General features: G+C 38.0%; 5 protein-coding genes across 8 annotated transcripts in view; 2 read left to right on the top strand and 3 right to left on the bottom strand.

The window, feature by feature from the left end:
* Positions 1–8215, bottom strand: part of chinmo (Chronologically inappropriate morphogenesis) — a 78989-nt gene extending 70774 nt beyond the window's left edge. Inside the window, exon 1 of one of the 2 annotated variants that reach the window (XM_076531913.1) lies at positions 7847–8215. The gene's annotated coding sequence lies outside the window, so the exon portion shown is untranslated. Of the gene's footprint in view, positions 1–7127; positions 7322–7846 lie in introns of those variants that run through there. The other variant, XM_076531914.1, reaches the window with a different exon arrangement.
* Positions 8216–8545: 330 nt separating this feature from the next.
* On the bottom strand, positions 8546–10247 carry RFeSP (Rieske iron-sulfur protein). The gene is made up of 4 exons (XM_012291318.2): positions 9952–10247; positions 9539–9703; positions 9302–9479; positions 8546–9222 (listed from the first exon to the last, which is right to left on the bottom strand). Exons 1-4 carry the CDS (start codon positions 10157–10159, stop codon positions 8934–8936), a joined length of 840 nt encoding a protein of 279 aa, XP_012146708.1. The 5' UTR covers positions 10160–10247; the 3' UTR covers positions 8546–8933.
* A 230-nt stretch (positions 10248–10477) lies between these two features.
* RpL24-like (ribosomal protein L24-like) lies at positions 10478–11531 on the top strand. Its single transcript, XM_003705810.3, has 2 exons — positions 10478–10632; positions 10863–11531. Exons 1-2 carry the CDS (start codon positions 10552–10554, stop codon positions 11301–11303), a joined length of 522 nt encoding a protein of 173 aa, XP_003705858.1. The 5' UTR covers positions 10478–10551; the 3' UTR covers positions 11304–11531.
* A 109-nt stretch (positions 11532–11640) lies between these two features.
* On the top strand, positions 11641–14510 carry LOC100880276 (coiled-coil domain-containing protein 43). The gene is made up of 3 exons (XM_003705846.3): positions 11641–12029; positions 12328–12716; positions 12785–14510. Exons 1-3 carry the CDS (start codon positions 11865–11867, stop codon positions 12855–12857), a joined length of 627 nt encoding a protein of 208 aa, XP_003705894.1. The 5' UTR covers positions 11641–11864; the 3' UTR covers positions 12858–14510.
* A 1824-nt stretch (positions 14511–16334) lies between these two features.
* The window catches only part of LOC100876289 (uncharacterized), a 305268-nt gene continuing 301386 nt past the window's right edge, over positions 16335–20216 (bottom strand). For 2 of the 3 annotated variants that reach the window (XM_076531902.1, XM_076531904.1), the window contains 2 exons: positions 20007–20136; positions 17881–19885 (listed from right to left, as the gene is read on the bottom strand). In XM_076531902.1, coding sequence (XP_076388017.1) covers positions 19390–19885; positions 20007–20136 — 626 coding nt within the window. In that variant the 3' untranslated portion in view covers positions 17881–19389. Of the gene's footprint in view, positions 16478–17880; positions 19886–20006; positions 20137–20216 lie in introns of those variants that run through there. The other variant, XM_076531903.1, reaches the window with a different exon arrangement.

Genomic DNA, 20216 nt, shown 5'->3' with positions numbered 1-20216 from the left:
AAACTAAATTCTTGAATCTGAAGATTCGAATCTCTAAATCCTTACATTCTTAAATTCTCAGAGCTCTAAACACCAAATTCTTACATTTTTAAATGCCTTCTAACTGACTCCAAATCACATAGATCCTCACACACCCTAGCTCTCATGGTGTTAAATTCTCCAGAGACCCCAGTCCCGGAATTCCTACATTTGTAAATTCCTAAATTCTTAAATTTTTAAATCTACAAATCCTCAAATTCCTAAATCCGTAAATCCCTAAATTCCCAAATTTCCAAAATCTGAAATCCTCAAATTCCTAAATCTCTAAATCCTTAAGCCCCCAATTTCTCTCAAATTCCAAATTTCCCAAGTCCCAAATCTACCAAATCCCAAATCTGTCAAGTCCCATATCTACCAAATTACAAATCTCCCAAATCCCAAACGTCCCAAATCCCAAATCTCCCAAATCCCAAATCTCCCAAGTGCTAAATCTTTCAAGTTCCAAATTTACCAAATCCCAAATCTCTCAAATTCCAAATTTCCCAAGTCCCAAATCTCTCAAGTTCCAAATTTACCAAATCCCAAATCTCCCAAGTTCCAAATCTCTCAAATTCCAAATTTCGCAAGTCCCAAATCTCTCAAGTTCCAAATTTACCAAATCCCAAATCTCCCAAGTTCCAAATCTCTCATATTCCAAATTTCCCAAGTCCCAAATCTACCAAATTCCATATCTCCCAAATCCCAAACGTCCCAAATCCCAAATCTCTCAAGTTGCAAATTTACCAAATCCCATATCTCTCAAATTCCAAATTTCCCAAGTCCCAAATTTCTCAAGTTCCAAATTTCCCAAATCCCAAATCTCCCAAGTTCCAAATCTCCCAAATCCCAAATCTCCCAAATCCCAAATCGCCCAAATCCCAAATCTCCCAAATCCCAAATCTCCCAAATCCCAAATCTCCCAAATCCCAAATCTCCCAAATCCCAAATCTCCCAAATCCCAAATCTCCCAAATCCCAAATCTCCCAAATCCCAAATCTCCCAAATCCCAAATCTCCCAAATCCCACATCTCCCAAATCCCAAATCTCCCAAATCCCAAATCTCCCAAATCCCAAATTCCCCAAATCCCTAAATCCCCAAATTCCCAAAATCCTCAAATCCTCAACTCCTCAAATCTAAAAATCCCTCCACCTTGAACTTCCAAAATTTCCAAATCCCAAGATCCCTAAATCTCCAAACTCTAAACTTGCAAAAGTTGATTTCTATACTCCAGACCGAAATAGAATTTGCTCGGCCGTCCCTGGTTACAAGGGCGACCTCTCGGCCAGGGCTGACGTTGCAAAGGGCGAGCGTTGTGAACCTTTTCCTTCCTTTTTTCTTCTTCTCTTTTTTTACTTCGTTACACTTTTTTTCTGCAGCGAACCAACGCAACGTTTCGTTCGCCAGGGGCGAGCCAAAGGCCAAAGGCTTTTTCGCGGAATCGATAAGATAATTTGACTAGCACGCGGACGAACGAAAATATGGATGGGACCACCGGCCAAACGACGGAACAAGGTTAGAAATCGACGCAATACACAAGGTTGCTATGTAATCGACTATGGGGGCATTTGTTTCCTTTCATGTTGTACTGGAATTAGTGGAGGGTGCATTAAGAGGCCTTTGGTGTTCTGCGACTTTTTGTTTGAAGGTCTCAGAGTTTTTGGTGTTTCGGTATTTGAGACTTGAGGACTTAGATCTTTGGGACGTTTGCGTATTTGTAGATCTGGAACTTTGGGATTTTAGATCTTTGGAACTTTTGGGTATTTGGATATTTGAAACTTTGAGATTTTAGGTCTGTGGGATTTTTTGATGTTTGGGTGTTTGAATCTTTGACTTCTTAAATCTCTGGGACTTTGAGATGTTTAGCTATTTGAACACTTTGGGATTTGATAGATTTATAGCAATGTAACAGTGAAGTATAACAATGATACGATTAAACTTAAAATACACTTGGAAATAATTTCTGTTTCAATTCTGATTTTTCAACATTCAAAGAAAATTATCATCCATCTTTTAATTCACTTCCTCGTCAATCACACCTCCAAAACCACCACGTCCGCTAACATTCATACTTAACCATATTCACAGTTTAAATTACGTTTTTATATTCACACAATCAACACTAACACCTTTCATATGCGGTTTCCGAATGCATCCGCAGCCTTATCTACTTACGAACGATACAAATATTGCAAAGCGACTACTCATACATCCTTACGCCCGCATATGAGAAATTCCACCTAAACCCAGCTGACACCGAATGGTTCACGGGTGGACAACTTCTAGCGTGAACGCATTAATTACGACCATTCTCTCGTACACGCGTCTTCGTTGTAACTCGAATAAGAAGGAAGGTAATGAAAAATTTCCTCGCTAGATGACGCTTAGAGTAATGCCCCGTGAAGCATCCCTTACATACCTTTTCAACTAATGAAATTAACAAGTAGACGAACTCGTTGTGCAACTTTGTGTATGGTTCTTATTTGGAAGTACAATCATTTAATCACGATTTGAAACATATTATTTAAAGAAGTTCCAATAGAAATGAGTATATCATGGTTTACATACATTGTCTTTGTTTTATTAAATACATTTAAAAAATGTATGAAATGAACATTATTCATGTAACGTATTAAGTGAGACATAGTTAATTTAATCCATGACAGAACCCATGTAAGATCAGATTTGAATGGTCAAATCTAATGAGTACCTTATTTTACTATTTTTTAAATTGAAATATAGTTGTACAAGTTAATTCAAAGCCTCGGTGGTGATCGAATATGTCCAAGAATATAAATTTCAAAAAACCCCTTCATTTACATCTTCCTTGCGCCACAATGTGAAACAGCTACAGTAGCTGTAGTAGTAGTAGCAGTAGAGAGAAAGAAACAAATAGTAGTAGAAACAACTTAAACTCGTCGATAAAAGAGAAATTGTATAATAGACATTCAAAGAAAATAAAATTCCTAAATTGTATAGTTAAGATATAAGCAAAATACAATTGCGTTGGTAATTGGGGCAGCCAGTGTCCAAAAGGTAGCGGAGCATCGGAACGAATTTCAGCGGAGATTACGAGCCCTGCCTCGCATAACTGGCATCGCTCGATAATTAAGGCAATGTCTCGCATACCGCGATCTTCGTTCACCCCCGTGAAAATTTTTCAGCGAGGCTGAAACGAGTGGACGATACGTTGCATAAAATTTCTCGAGCACACGCGGCCCGGAAATTCCGCGCGGTCTAGCTACGTTCCTGAAGGTAGCAGCAAAGTTGGAGGGGAAAACAACCTTGCAAGCTCTCACACCCCCGTTCTCCCGGCGGTATGCGTAGCTGCGTCGGTGGTAGGGCCAGAAATTTCGGAGGTTGGCAGAATCGGTGAGTGCGGAGGGGATCGAAGGGCGAAAAAGCGGGAGGAAACGGCACGAGGGAGGGTGGAATGATGTCCTCCAGGGGGGCGGAAGGGCGAAACGGGGTGGTCTGAAGGGAGCCAGGCAACCTGCACCCGGCAACAGCCCCCGACCTCGGAAGAACTAATCATTAACCTCCTTTCACCCTCCCAAACACCGCTCTAACTCGACCACCTTGGCTTCGCTTTCACCTGTGCCTCCCTGACTCACCCTCTTTCACCCCCCCAAACCTTCCTTTCCCAAACTCGCCCACGTTCCGAGCGATTACGATTGCCCGCGCTCGCTTTCGCTGCTTTTTCACGGTCCTCGCTTCGATTTGCCCCACCCCCTTATTACCAAAATGCAACTTTCTGCCGGTGAAGGGTTGCTCACCTCCGATGGATTTTTAAATTTTCTTAAAGCTTCCGCAGAAATGGGCTTTTTGCTACTGGACTGATTAAGCTTTTAATTATATTAACCTTTAGGGGCTTTCTGAAAGGACGGTTAAACTTTTTGCGTAACACAGGATCTAATGTTTGATCTGATAACGTATGATGATTAATAATGGTCTAATATAATGAGATCTAGCGCATGTGCGAAGGGTGTATTTATTTTTAAGAGTCATTAGAACATAATGTCTGACAAAATTATCTATCGAATTATATTACGATTACATGATTGAATGTATTGGTCCATTGAATCCCGTTTCAATCAGATAAGAATTAATCGGGTACTGTAATATTGCATTAAATATTGCATTGAAGCACTAGCATGTAGAGAACATTAAATCTCGCTTTAAGCAAGCACACAATTATTTTAGGATTTTATTTGAAATGAAACGATAGGATGACAAGTGTAAGGCTATGGATCTCTGTCGAAATTGATTCAATATTTTAGCTTCCTAGAAAGAAATAAATGATAACAGAAAGTATTGGTAAGAATTGGTCGATCTGGAATACGATTGAAGCACTGTAACCGTATCACTGGCTTCTATGTATACATCAACGTTAAAAGTTGCACCCCGTGCAACCCTCCGAAGTTAAGGACTACGGGGTAGGTATTCGGATAAACGGATAGATCAATAAATATGCGGGCATATTAGTATACACTTCTATCGTGCACGATGCAATTTGTGGTTATTAAAATTATTAACTCTACCTCTTTTATCTTTAGAAATCGACAGTCAATTACAGAGTTGCTATTTGTGAACAAATACCATCTAAAGTACTAAATATTTTAATTATTACTGCAGCCTTTTATTTTAATTTAAATCTGTAGCCTTCTTCACCCAATACAATACCAAAGAAAGAAATGCACTATAATTTTAGTGTTCAATCACATCAAGGATTAAAAGTGTAACATTTGAACAGCAACAGTTACCAAACATAACCGCTGAAGTAACATTACAAAGTAACGCGGGAAAACAAGCAAGGGGAGAAGTAAAACGACGCAGGCATCATTAAACAACGATTCTCCTGTTAAATAATTCAGTAGTCGGATAAGGACGGTTGCTACTCGAACAGGTATCTCCACATTTAATCGATGTAACAGGATAGTCGGTGCTAAACGCACGATTCGAGCATACGTCGAACTCGTTGTATTTTGACGGATTATATGGCAATTGCCGTTTATCCGTCGTTGTATCTTGATTTACGCGTCAACTTTCTATCGGATAACACCTTCTACATGACACAAGCGGGGGTAGTAAGACACGGACGAACATCGTGTAAAATCGATTGAAACGTTCAGTGGAATCATGGAAACATAACTTTCACATAAAAATATCCCTCTGTACCATGTATTTTCCAGGTCGTGTATTTGCATTCTTAGGTTTTATTTCTCTGCTACAATGGACAAGGTTATGTAACCTAAGTAATCCTAACTTTGTATAAATAAGTCTGGCTAACTTCTAGTCAGGATCTAGTGAAAGGATCTAATCCAATCATTATTGTAATGATTGTAACCAATGTCTAATTATAACCTAATCTAATACGAGTAAAAGTAACCGCAATTTTAACAGAACCTAATTTAACTTATTTCAATATGAATATATTTTATAGGTAAAGCAATGTACCAAAATTCATAAATTTTTAATAATTATAGTTAAATAGACATTAGATGTTAATGTGACTACTTATACAATAGAACATTTGTCATAATAAAAAAATACAGTGCAATGTACTCCTTGTATCCATTATCGTATTTCCACATAAAAAAGCTTCTAATAATATAGAAATGAACAATTATTAATTTTGCACAGTGTACTTTCTCCAATCCTACTATCAGACCTTCAGATAAAATTATAAAAGGTTCCTGTTGCTCAAAACATCAATAATTGATTAAATTTTCAAAAACAGAAATCCAGGGCGCACCCTAAATCCGCCTCCGTAAATGACTTTTCCAGAATCTGTCTTATGAAGGTTGTCCACCGTGACAGATTCACCCTCCATCAGCTTACGTAAGACTAAAATTGTACGGACCAACAACGAGCCATCATCTACTGCACATCTTTCAATACCGAACAGCAACCGAATCGTGAAGAAGGGATGCTCGACGAAGGTACTCTCCTGCGAAGGTCGAGTCAGCGGCAGAGAAGAAGGGTGCGCGCGGGATAGCCGAAATGGGGGACAAGAGGGGCAAGATGCAACGCACATCTATTGATTCTCCTTCAGCGTGAAGGACCGCGTGTCCCACTCACTTTCGGAAGCGTACGCACGCACGCAAACGCACACGCATATACTAGCGTACGCACACTAGTTCGTTTTCCCTAGGCCGCGAGTACGTACACGGACACACGTGGCTCGATCGGCAGTGTGTGCACACACGCGCACCAGCCAGTGCGTCGCGATGAATGCAGGGCACAAAACGACCTCTTTCACAGAAAGAGCGACAGAGAGGGAACGAAGAGAAAAAAAAACAAGGGAACAGGATTTTGCAACCTCCCTTCCGTGCATTCCTACTGTGAACTTCCTTGGCCGGCTGCATAAAGAATTAGAATGCTAGTACGTACGCCGAAGGTACGAGAAGAAAGGAGGAAGAGAGGCAAGGGCTGCTAAAGTGGTGTGCACGGCGGGAGGGAAAAGGGGGGCTCTATCGTGGCCAAAAAAAGCCCGGTAGCCGCGGCTTTGCACTTGCAACGTGGCGCGTATTCGAAATTCTGGAGAGGGTCAGCGTTAGCATTTGCAAACAGTAAACCAGATCCGGACAACACGTCCTTCGATATTGAATAACCTCAATGCACGCCGAACAGAACTTTGTTGCCTTCTTATTATTCGAGTCCAGCTCGCGTTATCCAGGGGGTAATTAACCGGAATAACCGAAATACGGCAGCCGGTGCGTGGAAATCGCGATTGCGCGGGAAAAAACAATGACAGCCGATATCGCTACAACCGTTGCTTATCGAAACTAATGCGTACTACTTACAATTCGTATCGGAAATATCAAATTATTCGATAGCGAGTACAACTCGAAGCAATCGACATTACAAACAATATTTATTTATCAATCGCAAAAAAAGATTATTAATATCTGGACCTGTTAATAACCTGACCGTACTCCAGAATAAATTAATTCCATTTTCTTTCAAACATACTTAAAAGTTATTCAACTTTAATTTAATTTAATTTAATATTAAACCCAAAGTTTGCATCTTTAATTTGATCTCTGAATTCTATAAAGTATTAATGTACTCTATTACAGTCTAAATATAGTCAATGAAGCTTTCTCACCAAACGTTGTCACAAGCCGTACCACAATCTTCAGAAAATTATTTAAATGTTCGAAATGTTAAACACGTATTTTAATATTTGTAATGTTAATATAACATTTAGTTATATAACGCAAAGCGAAGAATAACTAACTTTCCATATGCAGAGCCGACCTTAACGCACTGATCGTTTCGAAGTATGACGATCGGTGCTTTTGTTTACACGAATCGAAAGGCACGCAAGTAGTGTCGCAAAAACTATGAGTGCTTGTGCTAGAACCGTTAACAGGATGCAAACTATGATTTGAATGTACAAAAGTCATCGTACCAGTGGAACTAAACATGCAGACACAAACATATCTCGGTAAGGTTACGAAAACCATTGCCCTAAGTTGCTATAATGATTTGATTTACGCGACGGAAATCTGTTTCGGATTCCATTCAATAACTATTGTCGGTATCGTCAACGATGCCAGTGGATTTGTCGTTACCGGATGGGATCAAAAATTTATTTCAAATTAAAGGATCATTTAAACTGACACGAAATGCATATTGAAAGTGAACAAAATTTGTTAGTTTATCATGCACTTCCATTTGACAACTTCGAATTACGATATAATATGCTTTCACACGTGATTTGTCGACATAATATTGTATGAATACATATTAAAATAATAAAAGCGGGTAAAGATGAAATAAAAAGAAATATATAAATATTAGATAAAATAAATGAAACCTTACCAAAATCGGTTTTCCACGCATCCGCCTCCCGCCTATTTTTCTTGTTCTTCGAAGTGTCACCTTAATAACTGTTATCGAATGCTATTCGATCATAACCCTTTTGCGATGTACTTCTAGGTACCGGTATCGCGCCAACAGAGAACTCATTTTCGGAAGTACATTTTCGTTCTTATTTCGAATGTACGCTCACGAAAATCACGCTTCGAAGAGTTACGGACTTTTGTATCATCGTATACAATGGCGGTAAAGTGATGACAGTGTAAGAAACACAACCGATTTTCGCGAAAAATTCTCAACTCTTCCGTCCGTACGCTGCCCGCAGCGAAGGCGACTGAAAACAGAGGATCGGCCGGCAGATTGTCGGTCGCATAGACGCCCTTGTCTTGCCTCGAAAACGAAATTTTCGTCTAGATTAGGTGGCGCCGCCTAGTGGAAGCGGGAAGATTCATTTTATATTCAAGAACTCGTAGAATTTTGAATATAATACGAAATTCATAGTTCTCTTTTACTAATATCAGACTTATTGCTAAGCTCATGGTTCTAATTTCAAAATTCTGAAGTACCGAAGTCTCGAACCCAGAGTTTCAAATTTTTAAAGTCCTATAGATATAGTTTTCGAAAACAATAGTTCTTCACAATCTACTCGTTTAGAATACGTATTAAAAAAAAAAATAGAAAGGGTTAAATGAAAAATATTACTTTAGTGCTGTTAAATAATTTATATTTTAATATTTAACGCGACCCACTTGAAATCAGCTACAACTACGTCAATGGGTCCAGCTTCACTTCACTACATCACATTATAATTATTTGTGCAACAAAGTAGGATGACACCACTGTTTAATAGCATCCATTTACAATTACTATTAATTAATAACTCTTATTCGAAAACGAATTAAATAAACTTGTTCTATTTTGGTTAAATTTATTATTTTATTTACACAATTTTATTGCATTTGTAGTTCCCACATACTGATGACTCAATTTTGTATAGGAAATGTTTTGTTTAAATTTTGAATGGAATAATACGTGAAAAAAGGTGTGTCATTAAAAATAACATTATTATTTGACTACAAGCATTCATACTTTAACCAACTACTACTGTAGTCTCATTAAGAAATTCATATTCTGGCACTTCCAAGTTTAGAGGTGCTGGTCCTTTCCTAATCCTTCCACTGGCATCATAATGGGAACCATGACACGGGCAATAATAACCACCAAATTCACCAGCATTTGCAATTGGAACGCATCCCAGATGTGTACATACTCCTAAAACTATCAACCATTCTGGCTGTTTCACACGATCCTTATCTTCTTGTGGATCTCTGAGGCTTGCAATATCAACTTGTGATTCTTTTTCAATCTCTTTTGCTGACCTATTATTATTTTAAAGTAAATATAAATTTTAAATAATGTATGCATAATATGATGAATTTATAATATGTAAACACTTACCTGTGGCGTACGAATAAAGGTTTTCCACGCCATTTGAATACAACACTTTTTCCTTCGGGAATTGTATCAAGTTTAACTTCAATTTTAGCTAAAGCCATAACATCTTTAGATGCAGCTAACATAGCTACTACATTATGTACTATTGATTTTGCAGAATATGCTCCGGCAACTCCTAGAGCTGTAGCATAATTAAAAATTAATATCACCATAGCAAAGAAAATCAATAAATTTACTGACCTGCTGTTACAACATATGTGTAGGTTTTACGGGTATCTGCTTTGTCTGGATCGTTAACTGTAGGGTCTTTATTGGATTGTTGACGGTAGGGAGTAAAATCTGGCCATTGAATATCAGTATGAGCCAATCGCCTTTGCGTTGCTTGTAAGCTTGTTGCTTTGGTCGCTGTAGTGATCAATTATAAAAATGTTGCTATGTTAGTTGAGTAAGATATACTTACATTCTTTAAATAATAAAAAAATGACAAACAAATTTCTCTTTTTAAAATATATTAGGTAACTCAATTGGTACTACAGTGATCTGTAAAATCTAATGTATAAGACATGATTATATAATCATATTATATATAAAATTAGAATTTATTGAAAAGGTGTGACTACTAATAGAATAGTATTTGAATAAAGTTTTCAAACCTCCGATTCCTGAGCTCACACGCAGAGGCCCTGTAATAATAGCTCGTAACATACTTTCGTTGAGCATTAGACTGACGACAGGTTCGGTAACAATTTTTGATTTTTTAATAGGACCACTTGCAGTTATCGGTTGCAATCCATTTGTAACTGTAGCCACAGTCGACCTCAAATAAGGTGTCAAACTGGTCGATTTTGCCACAACGTTCATTTTTACTAACTACGTCCAAACGGATGAACGAGAAGACTTCATCGAACACCACTACCACTGACTTTCGTTCGAAGACCCTTACTTGTTAGATGTCTCTACGATTCGGTTTTGTTTAGCGGTCATTTTAAACGGTGCATTAAAAACGTCTTCATCTTGGGTTCTACTAAAAATTTATCGATAAAATTTTTCCTATGAATACCTAACTGAATATTAGTCACGTACTCAATTGAATGTATAATAAAATAATTATAGAAACATTTTTATTTTGTTATTCATAATTTGTAGGTGGCGCTGTTAGCTGTCTAATTTCATTAGGATGTTCTCTTACCAATTAACATCCATTCGCGTTTTACTTCCAAGTTTTGCCTAAGGTTTTCATAACCTTATGCAACATGCGTATAGAAACGTGTTATTTTTGTTCGTCTCGGATTTATCCAGGACATGGAATTCAATTTGTAAGGAACGATTGTAAGGTTAGTACTTTGTTAAAAATTGGTAAATGTAGATTAAGGAATCCATATTTTATAGCTTAAGAATATTGTATAAGGTTAGTTTTCTTATAGTGTCTAGGTTATGTGTACATTTGCGAACATATTTTTAACGTTATTATTTTATGCTATGTATACACTTTCTAATTTTGTAAATTGCATTCGATATTTTGTTACTGGTGTTAGCTAATGCATAATGCATACTTATATTACAGATCTTCAGATTTTGTCGTTCAAAATGTCATGCTGCATTCAAGAAGAAGAAAAATCCAAGAAAAGTCAAATGGACCAAAGCATACAGGAAAACTGTTGGCAAGGAGTTGGCAGTGGATCCATCCTTTGAATTTGAAAAGAGAAGAAACATCCCTGTTAAATATAATAGAGAATTATGGAACAAGACGATTGATGCAATAAAAAAAGTAGAAAATATTAGACAGAGGAGACAGAATCTACATATAATGCAGAGATTGCGTAAAGGACGTGAAATAGAACAAGAAAGAGACATTAGAGAAGTTCAACGTGATTTATCTCTTATAAGATCACCTGCTGCAGGATTGAAAGAAAGGAGAAAGTTGGAGGAAGCTGCAGAGCAAGAAGAAAAGATGCAAGAATCTAATGATGAACAAGAGCCAGAAGAAATGGAAATGAACAGTTAAATTTATGTTTTCAAATAGAAACATCTTTCAAACAGACTTTGTACATTCATGTATCACATTCATTATGAAGGAATATTTCATGATCATCTAATTTACATAAAGAATGGAAATACACTTTTATAAATGTAAGAAACATGTATTATAAGTTATGTCATTCATTATTTTCATATAGGCGACTGTATTAACAGCTTGTAAATAAATTTTTTACTAATGTAAGAACTATTCAAAGCATTATATAATTTTTTACACACTTTTATTGGCGTCGAACTTATAAATATTCAAAATCAAAGAGTGGCCAGGGTGGGACTGGATTATGTCGTGGTTAGGTTAGTTAGTGTTAAGTTAGGTCATCGGGTTAGGTTGTGGTTACGGTTGGTCGTGATTTCAAGCACGTTCTACACATTTAACCATAAAAATGTTATATAAAATTATTTTCAAACGAAATTTTATTTGCAACATTTTTATGACATAATAAATTTGCAACATTTTGTGACAACATTTGTGGGAATCGATTTAAATGACTCACTCCGTAGAAGAGTCGGAAACTTGAAAAAGCCGAACATGGCGGTAGCGACAAATTCGTTTGATAGTTGGCTCAGCAAGAAGTTGCAGGCTTTAAATACTGACGAAGGTGTTTTTGGATCATACATCAAAGGAATTTTAGAAGGTGATGAATCGGAGGATGAGAAGACCGAAGCCCTTGAAGGCATACTCTCGGGCATAACGGTGAGGAGCACACGGATTGTGAGGTTAGAATATGCTTGCTATTCGTAGTCGAAGTCTATCAGCCGGTCAAAAATAACAACGGTGCTATTATTATTGTATCTCTCGATGATTCGCATGTATCTCTTTAAATTCGATACGATGTACATTTTGTCTTTATACATGCATGTTTAAATATCGTCGACACACTCGTTGTATCCTTTTAACGTGTTAATAATTCGACGATGTCATGCCGTATGTATATTTATGGAATGACACCTTACGTTTTGAAATTGCACTCTTTAATTTTATTGATTTCTAGGACAATGATATTAGTAAACACGTAGCAGAAATTTTGAGTGCTTGGGCTAAGTGGCTACCTGTTGAAGATGTTGCTGCTTCAAAAGTACCAGTTGAAGATGTGGATGTCAGACTGGCACGAATGTTAGAATCTCAGTCTCTTCCAACTACCACACAAAAAAGTTACACTGAAGAAGAAAGACGGATAAGGGAAGCAATTCTTGCTCAGTATAGTCAAATGTCAGACCAGGAAAACAGCGAAGGTGAGGGAGAGGAGGATGGAGCAAGTGGAGGAGATTGTGGAATTGAAAAGAACACAAATGTTGCAACAATAATACAGCAAGAGAAAGAACGAAGGGAGAAAGCAAAACAAGACAGTCAAAGGAAAAAAGAGAAAGACAAAGAGGATAGGTATGAGTTATTCTTTCTGCATGAAACATTACTACATGTGTTGCTAACGAATATGTCTTTTCATTCAGGGAGAAACAAAAACAGTTAAAGGAAGAAAAGAAGGAGAAACGGAAAACACAGAAAGGAGAAAGAAGAAGGTAGCATTGGGACAATAGGATTCTAATGTTTACCTCAAGATTTCAAATAATCAAATTAGCATACATATATGTCTGTGTTTATTCTCGTGCATGCAAAAATCATCAACAGCTATTTAAATTGTTTATTAAGTTTCTTCTAGAAATATGTGTCTGTAAAACAGGTATCTTAAAAGAATATGATTCAAGGCAAGATGTTAAATGTACATGTGCTGTTGAACGATGCTAATTATATCTGTTGTATGTAACATTGCATCCTGTGCCTTCTATCCATTGGAAATCTTTACGAAAGATCTTCACTATAAAAATATTCTATTTATTCTTTTCTACGCTTTCCTTAACAATTGAAATTTGTTACACATCACTTTCGTGTGTATTTAAGGCATAATCTTTTAAATGAATTCTGTTTTTTAATCTTATTTAATTTGGATTAATATCGAAATGATATATACATGTAAAACAGTGATAAATCTATCTGAAAACATCTATATACCTTGTATTTATTTCTACCGTTCCATTTAAAACATTTAAAATTAACATACCTGACGGAATATGACGATGTCTTGATGTTCACAAATTCTTTAGCGAAATGTATTATAATTAAGGGTAATTGAATCGAAGAATAATTAAGACGTTATTCTTGTATTTGTATTTTTTATTAGTATATATTTACACACAAGATACCGTGTCGAAACCGAGTCATCTTGGTATTGCATTAATAATGAAAGACAAACGCAGTAAGATAAAAACAAACGAACAAATGATACAAAAGATGATGATGCTTCAGTATCGTATCATTACATATACTAATGTCATTATTATAATCATTTATTATTAGCAATTCTTTTCTTCGTTCACTATAATTAAGTTGGGCAGAAATTGACGAACTCGCATTTACACACAATGTAACAAGATCATCCCTGATGTTCAACGCCGAGTTACGAATAATCGTTATCAATTCCTGCTCTCTCACTCTCATTCTCTCTCTCTCGCTCTCTTTCTCTCTCCTCTGCCATATTTCTTTTATTATTTCTCTGTTTATATCCTTTCCCCCTCCCGCCTTAAATCTTATATTTCGTTTTGGCGAAGCTCATCGTTACGTGTCGAATAAAAATCCTTTTCAAGACGTTCATTCGACTCGACGACGCTTTAACATGTTTCTAAACGAGAAATTACGAGCAGAATTTACGCTAACGATCTTTGTATCTCAAACATGCGAAAAACTGTGTCGTTACCAAAGATATATTTATTATTACATTTTGTACATGCTTCCATTAAAAGGGATACGACATATAATTAACGACGTGAAATCTAATTAAGTGAATTCGACGGTGACGAGAAACGTATAACGAAGAAATTTACACAAATTTTCGTGGAGTTTGTCGATCAATTAAACAGCGCGCGCAATTTTACATATTTCAACGGAGATATTTCATGGAAGAAGACGACACTTTGTGCTCGAATACTCGTGTCCCTACGGACGCTGCTTAACTAGAGAATTCTTTTTTTTTTTCCTTTTTCCATAATACGCTAACACAAAACTGTTATTCGTGATTGTCCTATTGAATTACACTAAGAACGATCAATCGTCATAATTTCGTAGATCGATCGTTTTGTTGAAGGATCAATCTTGTGTCGAGAAGGGAGGGGGAGAAGGGACGGTCGTGGCGGTGGCAACGATCTCACCGTGTACGCACAAATTACTATCTAATTGAATTCGATAGATCTAATCACGTCGTTAACTCGATAATTAGTTACACGCTGTCCTAACAGATATACGCTAAGAGCATTCCACGCTGAAGCCTGAAAGAGAGTCTCTCCCTTTGTTTTTTTTATTTCTTTTCATTTCGTAGAGTTTAGACCTTTTAGACCATCCCCTTTCTTTGTTACGCACGTTTTCGGACTAGAAAGCGACTGTCGTTTCCGTCCGCTTCTATTCTGGTTTCTCTTTTATAGAACCAAAAGAAATTCGGACCACGACCAATGATTCTTTCTCTATCCATTTCGAATTTGATACAACGAGCTTTCGTTTCGAGGATGCATCGTCTAATTAGTTCAAGCTTAAACACATCGTTTTTATCTCTTTTCTATTTTTTTGTGTGTTTCGTTTCTTTTTAGAAAGTATACTTCAATATTTCGTATTTAGGCGCATCGTGTCATGTGATGCTCGCGCATGCGTAAATAGATGCGCAGACGCACGCGCGCCGTATTCGAAACGCGTCAGTTCACGTAGATCAGTCGATCCTAACGCACGTAATTTGATCCCACTGTATACAATATAGTGAACACAACTAAAACTCAACGACTGTACAGTTATTATTGGCGTGAACCACTGATACGTAGAGAAAAATTGTACGAAACAATCGACATATTCTGCGTTCGATTTTCGTACATTCTTTTCGTGTATCGACTCTTCGCGCCAAATACTTTCAGTCGATTCAATTGAATCGTTCAATGCAATAGATATGACGCGAAGAGAATCTTTCCGATTCGATAATTATGCTCTTAATTAGGAGTGTGTGGGTACCAGACATTTCGGACTCTAGTCGTATTGGGTACAGATCTTTAGAAATCCCAATTACTCGTATATTACATTAAAATTTCTATATTCTCAAATTCGAAAATACGACATCTCTATACTTCTAAATTTGAAAATGAAAAATTTCTAGATTCTCAAATTTAAAACTTCTAAACTCCTAAATTTGCAAATACGAAATTTCTATCTTCTCAAATTTAAAAATACGATTAATAAATTCTTATAGTCCGTATGTTCTTATTCGAGTTCGATCAAATATCTTTGACCCGAGCCAACTCGAATGCTCGTCCCGTTTCACCACCCGCGCTTAACACTTTAAACTCTAACATTTTGATGAATGAACGTACTATTTTATACGGAATACCGGCAGTCATAGTACGTATATAATTATGTTTAGTGAACGTTCATCGTAGGTATCTAATAAATGCGTCCAATCGCGAGACTGGATCATAAGTCACTTTAAAGAAATTTCTTTCTTCGCGTCAAACATTTTTTTTGCCTCTTTTTATTCGCGAGCAATTCAATTGACACGACTGCAGGCCCGTAATATCAAGGGTAGACGTGGGAGGATTAGGTAAAAGGGAGCAGAGAACTCCGCGTATCGGAGCTACGTTGTTCAAACGGTCTTTTCTATTTATTTCTAAATGGATATCCTATGTTTAACTCGTTTTGTCGCTTCCGCGTGGGTTTCTTAACACGTAAAATCGTATATGTATATATGTATATGCAGTAACGTAACGCATTCACTCCGGACGCATTCTCACCGAACACGTTTCTCTTCTTGTTTTCCTTTCTTCTTCGTTTCACGCTCGCTTTCGCGCACTCATGCATACGCGTTTGTTAATGTTAGTTATTATACACAATTTGATATTTCTTGTTCACTATAAACCTGTGTATGCGTGTGTGTTTTTTTTTGCCTTAAATACTACGCTCGTTAAATGTTGGACTCATCGCTTTGACTACGGATGAATAAACTGCTTCCGTGGGGCAGCTCTTTTCTCTCTTTCGCTCGTGCCGATGACGTCTGCGAATTTATGAAACCGCTCGTTACGCGTTCTGATCGATCAATTTCGTTTACGCGACTCATGAACCTGCGAAAAATTGAAAAAAGGAGAAAAAAGGATTCGTGAGTTCATGTTACGTTTTCCGTGGCTTCTCGAGTATTGAAAGAAAAAAAGTAACCAATGTCTTTGTCATGGAGATACGAATGAAAAAAAGAAACGAATACATTTTCTTTTCGTCTTCATTTTTTAAATGTGCCAACTTTTGAAACTGTATTTCTTTCAATACCTCGTTCTACGCTATTTATGCTTTTTAGTATAATAATAGTCGTGACATTATGTAAGTTGTCTTCTTTTAAAAGCATAATTGTGGCAGTAAAATAATCCACGAACGGGAATAAACGTGCAAAATTATTGAACTCGGACAGTTACATTAAATCGCTATTAATAAAACAAATGAGTTTCGGACATCGTAGAATAAATAGGACATGGGAAATGTATCACGTGATCCTAACACGAAGTATTTAAATATAATGAAATCTTATAATCGACGATTTAATTTATTTCAGTCTTGTCGCGTGATTTTCATTGACTTTATATGTTAAAGCTTTAAGGATTCCAGCAGTTTTTGTGATTATTTAACCCCTTTCTCGAGGTATCTAATAGTCGTAGATTTTGAATTATGTCTTTTGTAAGTTATGGGACCACCATAAGGGTATACGAATTAGTATAATTGAAAGATTAAGCGTTTCTAATGGATCACTTTAATAAAAGTACACAGTGACAGTAGAACATAAATCAATTCTCAGTTTATTCTTGAAATTTATTAGAAAAAATGACTATTGAATCTAATGAAACTGCATTGTATAATGTGTGTATCGTAAATTAATTGTGAATAAGATGGCCCACATGTCATCCATAACGAAAGGGTTAAATTGTAATTTGCTGCGGGTTCAGCGAAATGCTCGAAGACAACTTACGAGATCGCGTTGAGAGAAGCGATTACGACCGGTCGAAATGCAAAATAAAAAGAGAACACAATAAAAGAAAGGATGATGAATGATGTACGAATATTCTACGATAATCTACGAGCTCGTGTATCTTTTGTTAAATTGAACTTTCGTGATTTCTGAACACTGAGAGCGGATATTCTTCTTAGCTTGCGCGTGTATTCGTTTGCAACATGACGTGTACGTAACACGACACAGGTTCCCTTCAAATCCTTCGCATAATTGATAGAAATAATGATCACGATCGAATCTAAGCGTTCGACAATCGAATGATTTCTTTTTCGATAGATCTAACTGTACAGCAAAACACAAATATTTTGCGACTAAAACGATTAATAATAATTACGGAGCCCCTTCGGGTCGCTAGAGAAATCATGCAAAGGATAACAGGGAACTTTCGGGCGACTTACGATTCTCTTAGAAATACAATAATGATTAACGACGTTTTCCACAAAAATAGAGGGGGAAAAAAGAAGAAAGCGGTTACGTGCTGTTAACTGTTGGATTTCGAGGGCTTACTCAAAAACCTGTACATTTCTAATAATATTAATAATAATAATAATGATAATAATGTTATCTCTCGTGTGTTATTACTGATCGAATAATTCCGTGAATATCGTAATTATATTGTAGCAGTAATAGCGAGAGCGATAATCAGTATTAAGAAAATAATGATTATTAATAGTAATGAAAAAAGAAAACCATTGATACAGCGATCGTTTACTTCTTAATATCAGAGATCTACATAAGACAGTGGTAGATTAATATCACAATAAGACTACTCAGGCCTCGCTTGAAACTGGGGCACGCTTCGTCTCGGAGTAACTTGCCACTCCGTCGTCGTCGTTTTGCCTTGACGTTTCATTTATTAAATCGTACGACCCTGTTGCCACGGGGTTTCAGACGACTCAGATTCTCTCTCACTCTCGCTCTCATTCTCTCTCTCTCTTTCTCTCTCGACGTGATCGCAATTCGATGCTGACTCGATGGGAATCATATCGCGTGGGAATCTCGTTGTTAAAAACGCATTCATCCTCTCGCTCCTCGTACACTTTTTTATATAGTAATCGTAACGTAATTTGCGCTAGTCAATCTGCGAATCGAACCCGCTGCGTCTAACGATCTTTATCGACACTCGGTCACAACTCGTGTCACGTGATCGAATATCGGCTAGTTCGTATAATCGATCGTCAAGCAAGGCGAACGATCCTTCGTCGTATCCGATTCGCAAAACGCGTATACCTAGTAAGAATCTTGCTATACTCGGAGAATAAGGGACGAATGTCGTGGGCGAGGGGAACGAAACTCTACGTTATTTTCCGATCGACTCTCTACGATTGGTGCACACACGTCGTTTACGATTACCTGAGTGACATATACATCGGAGCCGAGACGCTAAAATCGTTCAACGTGTCTGTGTATGCGTGTATGTTTACGCGTGTATGTCTGTGTCCGTGCTCGGCTAACGAACGAAACGACCGCATTTCTACTATATAACCATGCTCTCGTTGTTTCACGGCACGCGCCTCCGGTTCATCACATTATTTTGGCCTCGAATTATCTCGGCGCATGCCGAGACTAGCAACGCTTCTGCCTAGCCTTTTGGCGTCGAAGAACGATCGAGCTCGATCCGGCCAGCCAATTTCTACATGCCTCGATATCATTGTATCTCGAATGGTTTCCATTTCCTCGTTGACCGGACACGCTCTCTGTATCGAACCGAGCATCCGAAAAGAATATGGTCATCGTCGTCAACGTGTACGCGATAACGTGTGTCTGTCTATTGGTCTTAGCCTCACGGCGAACCGTGCGTTGTTTCGTTTGTTTAACGCTTTTTATTGTCGTGACCAAATTGAACCTTTCCTCGCCGAGATATTAATTCAACCGTTTCGAACGTACAGCGTGCCCGGTGTACGTGAAAGAGCCGAAGTTCGATCGCGACACGGTATGCGCGACAGAAAGCATCTAGAAATGGCTAGCGCAGACCCGATTTCACAATATCGGCGGTAAAAACGTACCGGAATCGTCGAGATTCGGATCCAGACTCGCGACGATGTCGCCGGTCGAGGCGTGTCTCGAGGAGGTAGTCGTCTGCGTGCTGCTCGCGAGAGCGTGGCTACTCGCGCTACCGTTCAGCTTGCTCGTCACCAATAGACCACCGTTGACCGCGTTCTCGGTCATGCTGATCCTCTGCACGTACTTGAAATTCTTGAACAGACGATGTATCGTGTTGGGAGGATCCTCCACCGTGGTAGCACGCTGCCGGGGTGCGCTCACGGTCACGCTAATCGTTTGCGCGTGAGCCGACTGCGACGTGGCCTCCAGGCTCGTTGTGTTCGCGTTCGTGTTCGCGTTGCTGTTCGCGTTCGTGTTCACCGTCGTGGTAGCCAACGTCGACGACGAGGAACTACTCGCGTGAGAGGAAGACGAGTTCAACCACTCGTGACGCATCGCCTCGTCGGGGGTCATGCGTTTCTTTGGATCCCACCTGGAACATCACAAATCGACCTTATTAATCTTTTGCTATTTTTGAAAATTAGTTCTTTGAAGTTGGGTTGAAAACTGTACTCTTTCTTAACTTGATTAGGAGAAGAAATTTTGATACTTACTCGAGGCATCTGCTGACGAAGTCCACGAAAAGGGTGTCGGTGCAACGAAGAGCTATCGCGAGGTTCTTGCTACCTGCCCACCTTTTCTTGCCCTTACTGTTTGTTATGCATCGAGGACTTCCCTTCGGGTCTGGAACAGTAATTTCAACGGTCAGTTTGCACAAAAATTATATGTTTCTTTCTTGACGAAACGCACTTTCTTTCATGTCA

The sequence above is a fragment of the Megachile rotundata genome, chromosome 5 (genome assembly GCF_050947335.1).
Source record: "Megachile rotundata isolate GNS110a chromosome 5, iyMegRotu1, whole genome shotgun sequence".
NCBI lineage: Eukaryota > Metazoa > Arthropoda > Insecta > Hymenoptera > Megachilidae > Megachile > Megachile rotundata.
The sequence above is the reverse complement of the archived record's forward strand: the minus strand, read 5'-3'. Positions and strand labels throughout refer to the sequence as shown.